We start from the raw sequence: 15991 nt of genomic DNA on the forward strand, positions 1-15991 counted from the left end.
ACAAAGCACCCCCAAGCTTAGGTGAAGCAAATCAAATAATAATAATAATAATAATAATAATAATAATAATAATAATAATTTATACCCCGCCCATCTGGATGGGCTTCCCCAGCCACTCTGAGCGGCTTCCAAAAAAAAAAATTATTAAAATACTGTAATACATCAAACATTAAAAGCTTCCCTAAACAGGGCTGCCTTCAGATGTCTTCAGATGACACCAGCCTTTCCACCAGTCTTGATCTGCAAAGCTTGTGAAAGATGGGAGACTAGTTCAGAGCTGTTAGAGAACACTCGACAAAAGAGGTTTAAAGGCTGTCTCAAGGCAAATCTTTAAAAATGTAGTATAAACACCAACAACTGGGAAACACTGGCCTGCGAGCGCTCCAGTTGGAGAACAGCCTTTACCAAAGGTGTCGTGGGCTTGAAGACACTCAAACTCAGGACGCAAGGGAGAAACGTGCTAAGAGGAAGGCACGCTTGGCAAATCCATGCTGTGATCAACTCCCGCCCGGAAACCAATGTCCCCACTGTGGAAGGACGGGTGGATCCAGAATTGGCCTCCACAGTCACTTACAGACTCATTGTTAAAACCGTATTTATGGAAGACAATCTTACTCGGCTACAAGTGATCGCCAAAGAAGAAGAAGTTAGAGAACAATTTGCAGATCAAAAGATATCTTTCCATCTCTGGAGTGGAATGCATAGCCTGGGATTCCCCAAAAGTACCATGAGGATATTCAGAATATTCCTGAGGAATTTGCTTGGGGTGTGAAGGGGTAGTTTTGCTAGAGTGCAACTGAGGATCCACCCCAAAAGAAAACATTTGCAGCTGCGCCCTTAGGATGTAATTGTACGTGTGGTTATATCAAGATTAGTTTTGCGCAGTGTTTTCCCAGGGCACGAACTGGATGGTGTGAGCTACTGCACATGCTCCAGTCCTAGACTTCGTTTTAGAAATTCTCCTAACTTAACTGAATTAGCTGTCAATTATTAATTGGGAACCAGAACGATCATCCCTTCTGTCAACGTTAAAAAGAAAAAGCACAGGGAATAACGAATAATCCTCGCACAGAGGTTTACTCAAAGCCTATGGAAGAGAAAAAGAAATGTTTTGAAGTATTCTTGAGATACAGAGAGAGTTTCACTCGGTTGATGACTGCCAACAGACACACCTGGACAGAGAAAAGGGCCTGGGAAATAATGAAGCAGCCTCATCCCTCAGGCAGTATTGCAGGTGTCTTCATTTCAACATAATGTCGAAAGAACGCATTTTTAAAAAATACGAAAACGTCACATATTTTGAAGTCATGTCAGGAATTTTAATTATTCCTATCCCCCACCCCATCAGGTGTGTCCTACAACTGTGCCTGCTGAATTCTGATATTCTTTTTAAAGCTGGGGGGGGGCTTGCAGATGTTGCTGAACTACAATTCCCATCACCCCCAGAAACCATCATCAATGGCCAGGGATTATGGGAGTTGCAGTCCAGCAACACCTGGAAGGCCAGTTTCGACACACCTGCTTTGAAAGTCCTCTCTTCCACAGCAGTGATGAGAGCAGAACTTTTGTTGGATTGAAACGAAGTGGTTTTAGCAATAAGGTTAGAATGAATTTGCAAAAATAGATTGATAACAGATGAAAATATAAAGTTACAATGTGTTAAGACATTGGATTAAGATTAAAACAAAGAGGGAAAGGATTTGCTGAACTAAATATGTGAAATGGAATACAGAAAAGGGAGGTGTGAGGGGGTCAGGGAAATAAGTAAATGAAGTATAAGCTATGAAAAGATGGATTTGTTTTTAATTGTTGTTTTTTTCTATTTTGTATTTCGTAACTTCTTTCTTGTATCTTTGTACTTTTGTATCTTTTCTTATTTTTTTGACATCTATTTTCCTTTGCTCTTTCTAAAACCTTAATAAATATATTTTTTTTAAAAAAAGAGAGAGCAGAACTTTTTTCATTCTCTGAAAAATTCTAGAAGCCAAAAGAAAATGAAAAACAGCATATACTACTATATACCTTGAGTATCTTTTATACTGAGCTTTTACCTGGTATGCAAATATATTTAAATTACTGCTGCAATTGGCTAGATTAACTGATTTAAAAGCTTCTAATCCAATAAAAAGGTGTGCCACCTGATTAGTTGGGTAACATATACACAGTATTTTAAACTTGTTCATGAAAACTGCAGAAAATAAGCTCCATTTTAGAAGAGATATTCTCCCTATTCTCACAGTAGGAATCTTTCTTCTGAAAGAGGTACCTGCTACAATCCACATGGACATCATAAAAGGGGGGGCGGGGACTGATTATTCCTGCCTTCAAAATATTGGTTGTTGTTGTTTTTTACCACAATGCAAATTAAATTTACAGATTAGTTAATCAACTAAAATTATTGAAATGGATTGTTGGACTAATTCGAATCTGATCAGTTAATCTACTATGCTGCACAGTCTGGGAAGAGATTTTTTTTTTTTAAGATACATTTTGTGCATGCTCAGAAGCAGTCTTAAATCCGGCATTGCTTGCTGGTGGGCAATGAAGGGACCAGCCAGCGGTGGGAGCAAACCCACATCATACATTTAAAGCAAACCTCCCCACGCCCCAAAGATTCCTGGGAACTGTAGTTCGCATCTCCCCAGTGCTACAATTCCTAGTACCCTGAAACCATTACCCCCAGGATTCCTGTGTTGTAGTGGGAACTGTAGTTCACCTCTCCAGAACTATAATTCCCAGCGCCCTTAAGTCCCCCAGGACTCTTGGGGTGTGTATGCTGCCAACCTATGCCGCGCATCACCCCCCCCCCTCGCCCCAGACAAGACACGCCTCCCTCCTCCCCCCTTGAAGAAGACCACCCGCTTTGCAGTAGGCAGCAGGTCCCCAATATCAGCGCAAGCTCCGCCCACGCCGCTCATTCCCCCGCCCCTTTCGGGGATCGAACACGCCCCTCGGCCCAAGAACGCAATCAGAAGCAAGCCCCGCCCACGCCACTCATTTCCACCCCCTTTCGGGGATCGAACACGCCCCTCGGCCCAATCAGAAACAAGCCCCGCCCCCGCCCCTTATTGGAAGGACCGACACCCCCCCCCTCCGTCCACGGACGCAATCAGCGCAAGCCCCGCCCCTAACGCCCACCCCGGTTGGACGGGCCAGCCCCTTCCCCCGCCTTGACGGACAGCCAGCGCTGGGCCACGCCCCGTTGTTTACCGCTCAGGCAGGCAGGCAGGGAGGAGGGAGAAACGGGTCGGGCGGGCGCGCGCAGTTCAAACCGCCCCCCCCTCCCTCCCGCCTCCATGTTGTTGCCTGAGGGGAAGACGCCGCCGCCGCCGCCGCCGCCGCCACAAGGAGGACGGGAGGAGGAGGAGGAGGCGGCTGAGGCGGCTGGTGTCCCGCGCGCGGCGGGCCTGAGGGGAAGGCTGCGGGGGCGGGCGGCGAAGCCTGTGGGGCGCTGAGGGGAGGGAAGGCGGAGAAGGGGAAGGAGGCGGCGCCTGGGACTGGCGCTGACAGGCGAGGAGGGAAGGCGAGCGGGAAGGCGGCTGCTGCTGCTGTTGCTGCTGCTGCTGCTGTGGCGCAGCGCGGAGACCGGCCTCCTCCGCAGGCGCTGCCTCCCCTTCTCCCTCCCCCGTTTTCTTCTTCTTCTTCCCCCCCGCCTTTTCTCCTCCTCCTCCTCCCCCCCCCTCGGACTCCCCCCCCCCCAGAGCTGCACAGGCGAAGGAGGGATGAGATAATCCCCGAGGGGAGGGGGGAAGGGGGGAGGACAGGGCGGGTGGGGGCTTGATTAGGGGAGGGGAGGGGAGGGCTCTTTCGGGGTGGGGTGGGGAGCACCGCTTGCTCCTCCTCCTCCTGGAAAGGGGCATTTTTTCCCCCCCATCTTCTGGCGGGAGGGGGGAGGTAGGTAAGTTTAGGGATCTAAATAGAGGGGGGGGGGAAGGAAGGAAGGAAGGTGCTGCCTCCAGATGAGGAGGGGGGTCTGAACCCTCCTTTTTTTGGGCAAGGGGATTTTTTTTGGGGGGGGGAAATGATAGATCAGAAGCACGGTTTGGGGGGGTTACATGTAGGGTGTTTTGAATTGGGATTTTGGGGGGAGGGGTAATACAAAGCCTCGGCTTTGGGGTGAGTGCAAGTGGGGTGGGGTTTTTTTTAGGGATCAGCTCAGGGCAGCCATTTAGGAGGCGCAGGACAAATTGGGGGTGCGAAGGTGAGCCGCCGCCAAGACCCCGTATCTGTATTTTCTCTACTGCTGTCCTGAGGTTGCTGTTCAGGCGGGTATTTTTGTGCCTGGAGTAGGGATTTGGAGTGGCACTGGGTTTTTTCTTTTTAACTCAGAGTGGTACAGGGTTTTGCTTTAGGTGGGGTAGTCTTTGGATTTGGGGTTCCCTCCCCCCATCTTTTTTTAACTCCCTCCGTTCTTTGAAGAAGGAAAGAGGACAAGGTACTACAGAAGAGACCTGTATGCGTGCTGCCTTCTATAACATTTTTTTTTTTGCTTCGTTCCTGGAGGAGTTCTTTTTTCACACATAAGTCTGCCTCTAGATTTCCTAAAAGGAAAACGAATAAAAAGGAACCCATAAACGCACACCGAACCTGCCTCTGGGAGGGAAATAGCCAGGTGAAAACGCACTCTGTTTCCATGGACAACCCGTCCATTATCACCCAGGTGACTAACCCCAAAGAGGAAGAAATCCTGTCTTGCTCTCAGGATAAAGGTGAGAAACTGCTCTCCACGGGTACACAATACTGTCCGAATGGTTGCATACAAAATGGGCAAGCTGGTTTTTTTTTTTTTTTCCCTGTAATATTCCTTTCAGCATTGTGCCAGTGTAGACTCAGGTTGCTGCTCTAGTGCAGCACCTTGAACCTCTTCACTTAACTGTTTTGCTTCAGTCCAGCAGTAAATTAAGACATCACTATAGCTATTAAAGTGGAATGCATTTTTGTGCCTCTCTGTGTTTTGTCTCTACTCCAATTGGTGTTGAGTGCAACTCGTGTAACCTTGTTGTTCCTCTGCCAGCTAGAGTTTGGGCCAACTCCAAGCTCTAGGGAGGCAGACCTTTATTGAACTTAGTAGGATGGTTTTGAAATCTTGGCATTTGGGCACTGAGGAATTTGTGTTTTTTGGAAGAGGCTGGTGTAAACATCCTTCAAACTGTGGATTAAAATGATTGATTTGGAGACTTTTTGTTTAAGGTGTTTTGCGCTGAAACAGCTAAAAATGGTCAGGGAAAGCAATAAGGTGTACCAGTTTGGATGTAAAGATCCTACTCATAACATGCATTGAACATTGCCCTCCAGTTCAAAAACCAGGTCAAACTGTTTTCATTTTTCCTTCAGCAAAAGCAAGGCTTGAACCAAGATCAAGGTGGATGGTCAAAACTTCAGAATTTAAGGGGCGTTTTAGACCAGTGAAGCATGAAAGAAGTCATTGACTGTGCTCTCAATGTGTGGTGGCATGAAATGGAATGGGCAGTCCTTAAAAAAAAAGGACATGAAATAAACCTGGTGGTACAAATGTAGTCACCTGAAAAATAATAAAGATTATAATCTTCCTCATGGCTGCAGATTTATTTTTCAAGTTGTTGTAGCTATCTCTTTTACTGTAGTGTACTGTGACTTCTCCAGTTCTCTGCTTGTTTGGTTGGCTAATAGGTAATAATCTTTGTCATGATGGCTAGAGTATCCTGCTGTGGAGTAGGGGTTTGATAGCCTTTTCATTTTGGTTTATTGTTTTAATTCTTTGATTTCCCTCATACCATTCATACTCATCATCACCATCATATAAAAAAGAAAGCCGTTATTTTGAAACCAATTTAATGCTGTTAGTTAAAGCATACATCCATGTTGGATAATCCTTTTCCTTCTTTAGTGAGGAAGCTTTCAGATTTTTCAGGTTTCCAAACCGTTCGTCTTGTTCATCATGCTCCTTGTACATGGTCTTGTAATAGGGAGTCCTGTTACTAAAGAGACCAGTCTACATAAAACAGAACTGTGTAATGGTTACGTTGTTTTTGGAATATAAACCCATGTCTAACAGATAAATATAGTGGTGGCAGTGGAAAATGAGGAACAAATGTGAGAACTTACTAGCAACCTCTGTACTAAGGTGTTCTGTTCAATGTGAACCGTGGTTAAGAGGGAACAGGCTGTGGGACCGCATGCTTGATTCCCTTCCCTGCCAGATCTTAACCAGGGTTAATGGTTGCTAACAGACACGATTAATACTAGCCACTGTTGTCTCTTAGCTGGGGTTGGAACTTTGATAGCAAACCATGATTAGTGTTAACTGATTAAAACTAGAATATGAAACATGCTCATGTGAGTAGAGGGACTGGTGGGGAAAGAACATTTGATCTAGAGGCCTGCTCCTGATTTTGAAAAAAAAAACAAAACCCCACTAAGATAAGAGCATTACAACTGCACTGGCTCGAGGAAATTTCCTAGTACTTCTCACTACCAGTGTTATGTTGAAGCAGTTGCATAAACCAACACTTGTCAGAAACAGATGATTTAATTGAAAGACCTATTAAACGCAAGGAGTGAAGCAAGAGACCTTCCCCATCAAACTCTGGATGTTGGAGACAACCAAGAGAGGACTGTCTGTTGTATGCTCTGCTTATAAGCTTCCTGGAAGTAGCTGACTGGCTACAGGTAGAAAGGCAGGACTAGATGGGCCCCCTGATCAGATTTAACAGATTATGCACCTGGAGACTACCCGTTAGGTTGGATTGCCTTGCTAACCGAGTCAGAATTGTGTTCCTCTTCTTCAATGCAATCTCATGCATGTTTATTCAAAATAAACTTTCACTGTGCTCAGTGGGGTTTATTCCAGCATTAGTGTGTTGGGTTTTGGAAGCGGGAGCCAGGGAGATGAAGGTTTGGTTGGTTGGCAAGCAGCGCATATGTTCCCCTCTGGAGTTCTAGTGAAAGTTGGGACTTGTTTTGGCAGCAGGTGATGGAACTGCTCCAAGTGCTTAAGTGGCCCACCACCAAAATGCCCAGCCACAACTTCCTCTAACTTGATGCTAGTGAGCTGTAAAAAGAAATTGCAGAATTACACAACATTTCATACTTGGGGGGTTAGTGTATATAATTTTGTGGGTCGTCCGTCCCCCCAGTAGATTTTTAGATAAGAGGGTGGTTTCTTGAAATGCAGCAAAGGCGGCAGGAAATAACTGCTTGTGCAGCTGTCTTTTTTCATGTTGGGCCTGTTTCTACAGCTGTTTATGATTCTTATTTGTTTGCTTTGTCTCCTCATCACCATTGCCAGAGGGTGATGAAACACTCACTATGGTGAGCATGGGGAGTGGAACGGTGGACCCCTGCTACTAGTGAAGCTTTAGTAATGTGCAGGTGTTGACACATCTGCCTGCCAGTTGTAATTGCTCCGGTCATTTTGGTGAACGAAAAAGCCAGAAGCTCACCGGTTGCCATCCAGAATTCTCATTTTTGCTGAGGTTTGAAGTAGGTAAGAAGAGATTTTGCTGCTCTTACCTTCTCAAAATCACAGCACAAATAGGAGAAAACCCTGCCTACCAAAGCACTTGGTAATTACAGTAAATGGTATCTTCATAGTAGGCCAAGTCAACATTCATGGACTATTTATCCACATACAATATTGACTTTGCGGATGGGCAGCATGTCTGCAACTAGGCAATTTACAGCATAAGCTGTCTCTGGAGCTGCTTTATAAGTTTTTGTATGCTTTCTTCCTCTTGAAAAAATTTGTTCAGCATTTTAGCTTTGCTACAGATCTGAAGTAGCTTAGGACGAGAGAAAGTGTCTTGCCCAAGGACACCCAGTGAACTTCATAGTTGAACAGGGATTTGAACTTTAATTTCCCACATTCAAACTCAATACTCTAGACCAGGCATAGGCAAACTCGGCCCTCCAGATGTTTTGGGACTACAGTTCCCATCATCCCTGACCACTGGTTCTGTTAGCTAGGGATCATGGTAGTTGTAGTCCCAAAACATCTGGAGGGCCGAGTTTGCCTATGCCTGCTCTAGACACTATAGCATGGAGGCAAATAACATCGCCTGTGCTCCATATAGATACCAGTTGGTAAGCAAGCCTGCTTCAGACCAATAACTGGCTTTGACCTTCTCATGATGTGGTGTCATCGTGTCACACAAAATGGATATGGGCTGGTTTTAAAGAATGACACAGTTACTGGTCAATAATGGTCACTCTTGTTGCATCAATGGAATAAGTGAGTTCTTCCCAGCCTGATAAAGAAGTTGACCCATATTGATGTACACTATTTGGGCTAAAGCTCTTTAATTTGTATCAGAATTTGTTAGGATCAGACTCATAAAATGACTTAAGAAAACAATGGTTTACATACAGTTTGTGTTAGTTTCTAAGTGTACTCTGAAAACTTGATACTAAAGTAACAGAAAATCAACTACGCATGCATGTATAAAAATACATAGTTTTTATATTACAATATGAATGTTTATATTTCCAATGGAGGGTGTGTGTGGTTTTTTGTCTTTTTTTAACAAAACTGTGTTGCATAACAAAATTTCCATTTGTAATAATACAATGAATGGATACAGTGTTGATCAAATTTCTCATTTTCAAAGTTGTAATCAATGTAACTGTAAGGGCCATGTAATGTATATGTGAGCATGTGTTAGAAAGTCAGGTGAACCTGGAGACATACTGGAAAAGTATTCCAAGTTGTTCTAGAGACCAACTAAATAGGTAGTTTAGCACTGCGTGAATCTTTTTTTAAAAAATGGTTTGCTGTGAGTGAGAATTGGGACAATGGTGTGCAAGGAGGAGTTTCCTAACTTTTCCTTACCACACCATAGTCCTGAGACAGTCCACATAACAGTGTGTGTATTTTTGTTATGTGTCACCTTAAACTGTTATCTGTCTCAAGCCATTTTGAAAGAGTTGGATAGAACCTGCAACAACGAAATCATAGCCTCATGTGGATATTGTGTGTTTAAATGGTCAAGCAATACATTAATAAAGCATTGCTTTCATGAATCAAAACCATTTCCTATAAATTACATCTCTTTGCTATTACAGGCCTTTAACTTTGTAAACATCAAGAGATTGCAATCTTGATCCTTTTAAGGAGATACAAAAAGCTTGTTTTTTGCGTTTGTTTGTATGCCTTATCTGTTTCATTCTACGTTACCCTGCTTTCAAAACGTGACCCACCTGTTTAAAGTTATAATTCTTTGGAAATTAATCTTCACAGAAACTTTCTTTATTGTGAACATCATTATTGGGCTATATCTTCTGTGCAAAATAAAAGTGCTGCCTAGCAGCTTAAGTATAAATTATACACAAATCATCTCCTGTAGCTTCTTCATGCCACCATGTTGTCAGCTGTGACCTACCCTAAAGGATGATCAGCTCTCTAAGCATTATAAGGCCAGCTATATAAATTCAGCAGTAGCCAAGAAAGGAAGGGGACACTTTACTACAGTAACTTTTGAGAGGGCACCTAGAGGTGGGAGGTGGCTAATGAAGAGTGAATGAAATGCATGTGAGCTGAAATTGCTATGGCCTGAGTGGTAATTTGAGTTTTTCAAAGCATATGTTGGAATGTAACAGTGCCTTCCAAATAAGTATTAAATTATATAAACCCATTAGCATCACTGACTTTTTTTTAGATCTTTTGAAATTACAACTGAATGATATATTTTAAAAATGGCTCTAGGCGATAACAATAATGAATAAAGTACATAATAAATTTAGTACATAATGCTCCCTCCCCAACATTTTTAATGTTTGTATAATAGGCTTTGTATAATGGAAGTCGAGGTTATATGATGTTTGGTTTGTTACTCATTAGGGTAAAGCTTTTAAGATGCTGAATGCAAAACAAAAGAAATCTACATTATGAGAGCAGTGATGCTGTACTTCATCATTGGCTAGAGTTCTAGGTGTTAACAAAACCATTTGGGGTGGGCTTTTCCTTCTAGGCTACCTTCAGCTTCAGATACTTATGATTAATGTAGGGCTTTAAACACACAGTCATAAACTTCTCTGTAAGTTTAGGTGTGCAGGCTTCAGGCTTGCAGGTTCTATTTTGTGAGGTGTTTCCCCCCCCTAGATCCCTGAGATCCAAGAACCAAAGCCTGACATGCAAAAGATAAACGCACAGAATTAAAGAATTCTCAGTCCAACAGTTTGTTATGAGCACCACACACAAATCTAGTCATGCAGACCCCAAGCTTTTGTTATTTCAGCAGTGTAGTTTGGGAAGAGGGGAATAAATTTGTTCCTGCTATTGTGAAATAGTTGGGAGTCAGAAATCTTTACTGATCTATGGTAAACCACTCAGAGATCTAGCAGTAGATCCAGGTTTACCTTCTGCCCACTTCTGCTGAAGTTTACCACAATATTAATAAATAGTATCACACCAGTGTAATTCTCTGCAGGTGTAAGCCTTGTTGGTTCAATGAGACTTATTACCAAGTACATGTGTATAGTGAGGAACCACTTTTGTCCAGAGGACCAGATCCCAAAGTAGTCAATTTTCTGCATGCCACTTTGAGAATTGTGTCATATGTTGTAAGGTGCAGGAAAAGTGGATATGGCTGGGCCTTATGACCCAAAGCCAGAAGCCAGACAGGCCTGATTAGGCACAAGAGCCAGAGGTTCCCAACCAAAGATGTATATGATTGCAGTTTGTAAAGTGGCTGGATGTGTTCTAGACCTTTAACGTTACTTATAATAGCAAATTGCTATTATATAATAAAATGCCTAGTTGAAACATCACTCCTGGCAATGTGGCAGATCATCTGCATACAGAATTGTGTACAAGTGAATATCAGTCTGCAAAACACTTGAGTTGTTTGCTTAGACCAGGTCTATATATATGTAGTGGAATAAAATATGACAGGAAACTAGGAAGCTGCTTTATGCCAAATCAGACTGATGATCCGCTTAATTCAGTAATGTCCACACTGACTTAGAGCAGCTCTCAAAGCTCTCAGACAGGAAGTCTTCCCAAACCTTAAATGGAGATTGAACCTAGGCACCTTTGGCATGCAAGGCAAATGTCCTGCTACTGAGCTATGACTGTTCCCCATTTCAGGTCAGCTTCATCCGCATTTAGCAGTCCATGACTGCAAACCAGTAGACAAATGTGTGTGATTATCAGATTTTGATTCTAACACCCCATTTATTTATTCTTTATAATATTTATATGTTTATCTTCTCTTGAAAGCCCCCCCCCCCGTGTGTGTGTACACACACACACACACACACACACACACACACACACGGAGTACCCATAAAATACCAGAGAAGCAAAACCAAATGTATAAGAGGGTGAGACTTAGTAGTTCCAAAGTATAAAAGTATCAATGAATTTGTGAATGTATAAATCTAAATGTGGTGTTTGCTAACTGCAGACACATCACATCTTCCAGAACTACAGTCACTTCTTTTTGCCTTCAGCGAAAACTTCCTCTCAAAAGTGCATTAGATGGGCAAGAGAGTAATGTGAACCAATTATGAAATGCCCACAATAGACTTTTTAAATATATGTCTTTGAAAATTTTATAGCCAAGGAACAATTTACTTTCACTTGTGTCCCCACCCCCTTGTTTCCTGGTGGATTATGACAACTCTTCCTATTCTTAAATATTGCTAAGCAGCTGCTGCTCCTTCCCTAAACTGGGGGATGTTATTTGTTTTCCAAGTACAGTTTGAGTTCTGTATTAGTTTTCCGCTTTCTACTTTGGAAAAATAGCAGCTTTTAAAATACAAATGAGTCATCTTGGTTTGAGCTGTTTTGTGTGTGAGCTGTTCTTCCCCCTTCAGTAGTTGAGGGAGTTGTTCCTTTCTTAATCCAGTGGCCAGGAATCCTTGTAGGAGTTTTTAAGCTGAGTGTGATTGACAGATTTATGGAAGAAAACTTGGATTAGTGTAAAGGTTTCTTCAAATAAGACGAATTGATCACATTTGACAACTTCTCTGTGTTTCTATAACTTGCAAGCTGCATGTAGATAATCTTGTGTGTGTTGCATATTTGTTCCTACATGAGAGTTTTACCAGTTTCAAATAATAACCAGTGGAAAAGTGCTCCCCCAGCACACACCCACACACATACATATAAAATTTCATTTTCTGATAGTGGAATCCTATACTGTACAGAGTCCCCCTAAATTCAGTGGGGCTAGCTGGCCTAAGTGTATCCCATGAAAGGAAGTTTGCATTATGTTTGGCAAGTCACTTGTTATACATAGTTGCCACCCTTGTGCAGTAAAAATAAACCTGTACATACTTGCAACAATTTTTCACCACTTGTCCAGTTCAGCTATTTTAGGATATTCTAGTACAGCCTGAGGATTGCTGGTTTTGGAAACGCTACGCTCAAGTTAAAATTACCCAGGCAGCCTTAAGAACCTTTCCATTCTCACGTTGTTTTCCTGTTATCTTGTAAGCTCTGTGTCCAGAAGGCAGAAGGTTTATATGTAGTACAAACTTGCTTGTGGAGCTTGAGGCCTAAATTTTGGGATGGTGGCAGGCCTGAAACTTGAAATGCAGACCTCCCTCAATCACTTGTAAAGCAGGGAGTGTAGGTAATATATAATACAAAAAGAAGTATTTGGGTGGAGTTGCTGAACGTCTATGCCTGCTGCACATTTCCCTAAAGTGCTTTTTCCAGTAAATGGAGGTTCAAGGGTGCTAGGCATTGGGGGAGGAAAAAAAATGGCAGTCTTGGGTCAGGTTCCCTTTCCTTTCTGCCACTTTGGTGTCTTAAAACCTAGACACTTTTTTTACAGATGCTTTGAGGGTCTAGTGTGCCTTCTTATATGTTTTCACATTGTGAGATGTGCACATCTTCCAGCTCGCTGCTCTGTTTTCCTCTCCCCCCCCCCATACTTTTTTTAAAAAATGTTGTTGCTCTGGAGCTCTGACCAGAAAGTGACCTAGTGTCCTTTACTCTGCATCTTTCATTCCTGCTCTTAATTCTTGGTCAATTCTTGGTTGGTATCCTTGGGGAGGTTTTTGTTGTTGTTTCATTGACAGAATCATTACTGCTCCATTAACATTGCTCTTCTCTTGACTTCTTCCTCTGCGGAAAACGATGGTGTTAGTATGCAGCGTTGGTTTACAGGTTAACTGTTTGGAAAATGCTTTGAACTTATGTTTATGTATATGATTATCTCCCACAAATGCTGTTATGTTTTAGTCTTGATGGTGGCAGATGTTAGCTGTGTGTGCCACACTTAGCTAGCCAAATTGCCTCTAGAAAGAAACATTTGACTTGGGGTTACACAAGGGCATCATAAAGATTGCTGTAACATTCGCAGCTGTTGCAAGAGCTGTCCATTACAATAACTGCAATCAATTTAACGTGTATACGTAGGATGCCTTGTATCAAGGTTAAAGGTGTTTTACACTATTCTCTGAAAAATGTGGAATGGCATTACCAGTGCAGGCGTGAATTCTTCCTAATACTGGACACTTCAACTTTCTTTTTTCTTCAGTAAGTTTGCAGTTCAGATAGGGGGTAAAATGCAAGGAGCTGGCTGGTTGAAGGTTCATTAGTATTGCAGTAATAAAAATGAAGGCCACTGCAGCAAGGAAGTGAAACTTGGCCCAAAGTATATTAGCTTTGTCAGCCCTTTGGCAGGAAAATAAATTATCTGAAGTTTAGATATCTTGTGTTTGAAACCAGCTTTATTGTCATCTTAAAGGAACATCGAGTCTTTAAATTCTTTTTTTTTTCTTTACTGAATATTTTATTTTATTTCAAGATTCAAAGTTACACTTTGTCACTCAACCGTCGTAATTCTATTCTACAATACTAATGACTTCCCGCTCACCCATCATCAATGTTTACAATCATGATTACATACAATTGCATTTTAAAATTCTGTCATATCCAGTTTCATCCTTTGTAACAGATGTCTTGCTATGTTCTCCTATTTTTTTCTTAGGGTATTTAAATTTAAATAAAATAACCTGTGTATCCCACTGTTTTCAGTATTAGCTGAGTATTGCAGTATTAGTTTCTCCCACTTCTGTTTGCCTTTGTTGTAGGCTGTATTGTCCCAATGTGGATATATGATGCCTGGTTTATTTTAAAGCACTTCTATGCTGCTTAATATTTTAGAAAATATCTCAGTTTTTCATTGAGGTTCTGCTCCTAAGTTCCTTATAAATCATTTGACTTGTGATGATGCTTGCTGTGGTGGTGGTGGTGATCAGACTTCCATGTGCTCTTGTGTTTCTTGTTGTAGAGAGCATTGAGACTAATCTAGCTTACTTGCAAGGATATCCTGCAAAGTATACACATACACAAAATGTCTATGGGGTGAGTAGGCAGAGGGGAGGGACATTAAAAGTGACGCTACAAGTTTAACATGCATTTCTGCCCATGCATGACATTGAGGTGGAGAATCTTAAGAGAGGTACAGTTCTCAGTTAGATACAAATAAGCTGCTTTCTTTTGAGTCAAGCCTGTGATCTACATAGTCCAATGTCATCTACCCTTTCAGCAGCTCTCTAGGATCTTTTCTGGCCTGTAATCATTTGACTAGTGACCTTGGACTCTGGACCTAGAATTTTCTATCCTCTCACTGATCTGATATGCCCCATCTGTATACATGGGTGCTGAAGGTGTTTGTATCTTAAGCAAAGTGGGTCAAATGTAGGCCACCGATGCTTCAAAACAAGGCAAATACTTGTGCTAAAAACTAGTGTGGACACAGTTTTTAAAAGCACAGTAAAGCACAATTTATATTGTAACCAAAGAATAGAGGCAGCAATATCATTGCAATTTGCACATTTAATCATTCATGAAATGGCTTATTGTGGTAGCTATATTCAAAATAATTGGGACGCGGGTGGCGCTGTGGTCTAAACCACTGAGCCTCTTGGGCTTGCCGATCAGAAGGTCAGCGGTTTGAATCTGTGGCCGTGTGACAGGGTGAGCTCCCGTTGCTCTGGCCCAGCTTCTGCCAACCTAGCAGTTCGAAAGCATACCAGTGCAAGTAGATAAATAGGTACCGCTGCAGTAGGAAGGTAAATGGCATTTCAGTGTGCTCTGGCACTCGTCATGGTGTCTCGCTGCACCAGAAGCGGTTTAGTCATGCTGGCCACATGACCCGGAAAGCTGTCTGTGGACAAACACCGGCTCCTTTGGTCTGAAGCGAGATGAGTGCCGCTTCAGTGCACTCCACAGTCGTCCTTGACTGGACTTAACCATCCAGGGGTCCTGTACCCCTTTATCTTTTTACCTATTCAAAATAGCTCTAGATAGTACTCTAAGCCACATTGGGGGATAAGGCTAGTAAGTAAATTTTCGTGAGGTGACAGTGTAAGCCAGAATCATTTTGTGTGTATGCCCCAAACTAGGATAAAACAGCTAGTTTCCGTTACTGTTATAAGAAAATATGCTGAAATCCCAGGGACTTCTCTGGATATGCAGGCACTTTGCATTAAGAGTTATATTTGCAAAGTAGTTTGCAAATATAAAAGCAGCAATGATTCAGCCATACTAAAAACAACAGCAAGAAGATGAAAAGTTAGCCCTAATCAAAAGCTTGTTTAAAAAGGGATGTCCAAGTGGAATACAAATTAAGGAACAAAATAAACCTAACCTCTTTGGGCATGGAATTCCCCATATGGAACACCACAACAGAAAGACCTCTGTCATGTCTTGTCACCAGTGTTCAAAACTCCCATTGTTCTAGGTGCATTTTGCAACAGGGAATTTCATTAGCACAAGCAGTTTCTGATCTCTGGGTGCAGTACTGTGCCTAAAATTTCAGATTAAAGCTGCAGAGTAGAAGGAAAGAATGACCTTTTTCTGCTTCCCCACTTAAAGCTACTCTCCGAAGACATGAGAAAAGAGATCCTCCTAAGAATATTGGTGTGGTGGGCAGACGAAGGACTAGACCATATGAAAAATGAGCATAAAATTTTAGCTGCAATCCATTTGCAGCTTTGTATTCTTGTTATAAAAAAGTGTACCTAGACATTCCGTTGTTGTACCCATAACCTAGGT

At 42.3% G+C, this 15991-nt stretch overlaps 1 protein-coding gene across 1 annotated transcript in view; it reads left to right on the forward strand.

Moving 5' to 3' along the window:
- The first annotated feature begins 4031 nt into the window (after positions 1 to 4031).
- The window catches only part of CTDSPL (CTD small phosphatase like), a 67227-nt gene continuing 55267 nt past the window's right edge, over positions 4032 to 15991 (forward strand). The window contains exon 1 of the mRNA XM_081834530.1: positions 4032 to 4709. Coding sequence (XP_081690656.1) covers positions 4634 to 4709 — 76 coding nt within the window. The 5' untranslated portion in view covers positions 4032 to 4633. The remainder of the gene's footprint in view (positions 4710 to 15991) is intronic.

This window comes from Podarcis erhardii (genome assembly GCF_964252035.2).
Source record: "Podarcis erhardii genome assembly, chromosome: 12".
NCBI lineage: Eukaryota > Metazoa > Chordata > Lepidosauria > Squamata > Lacertidae > Podarcis > Podarcis erhardii.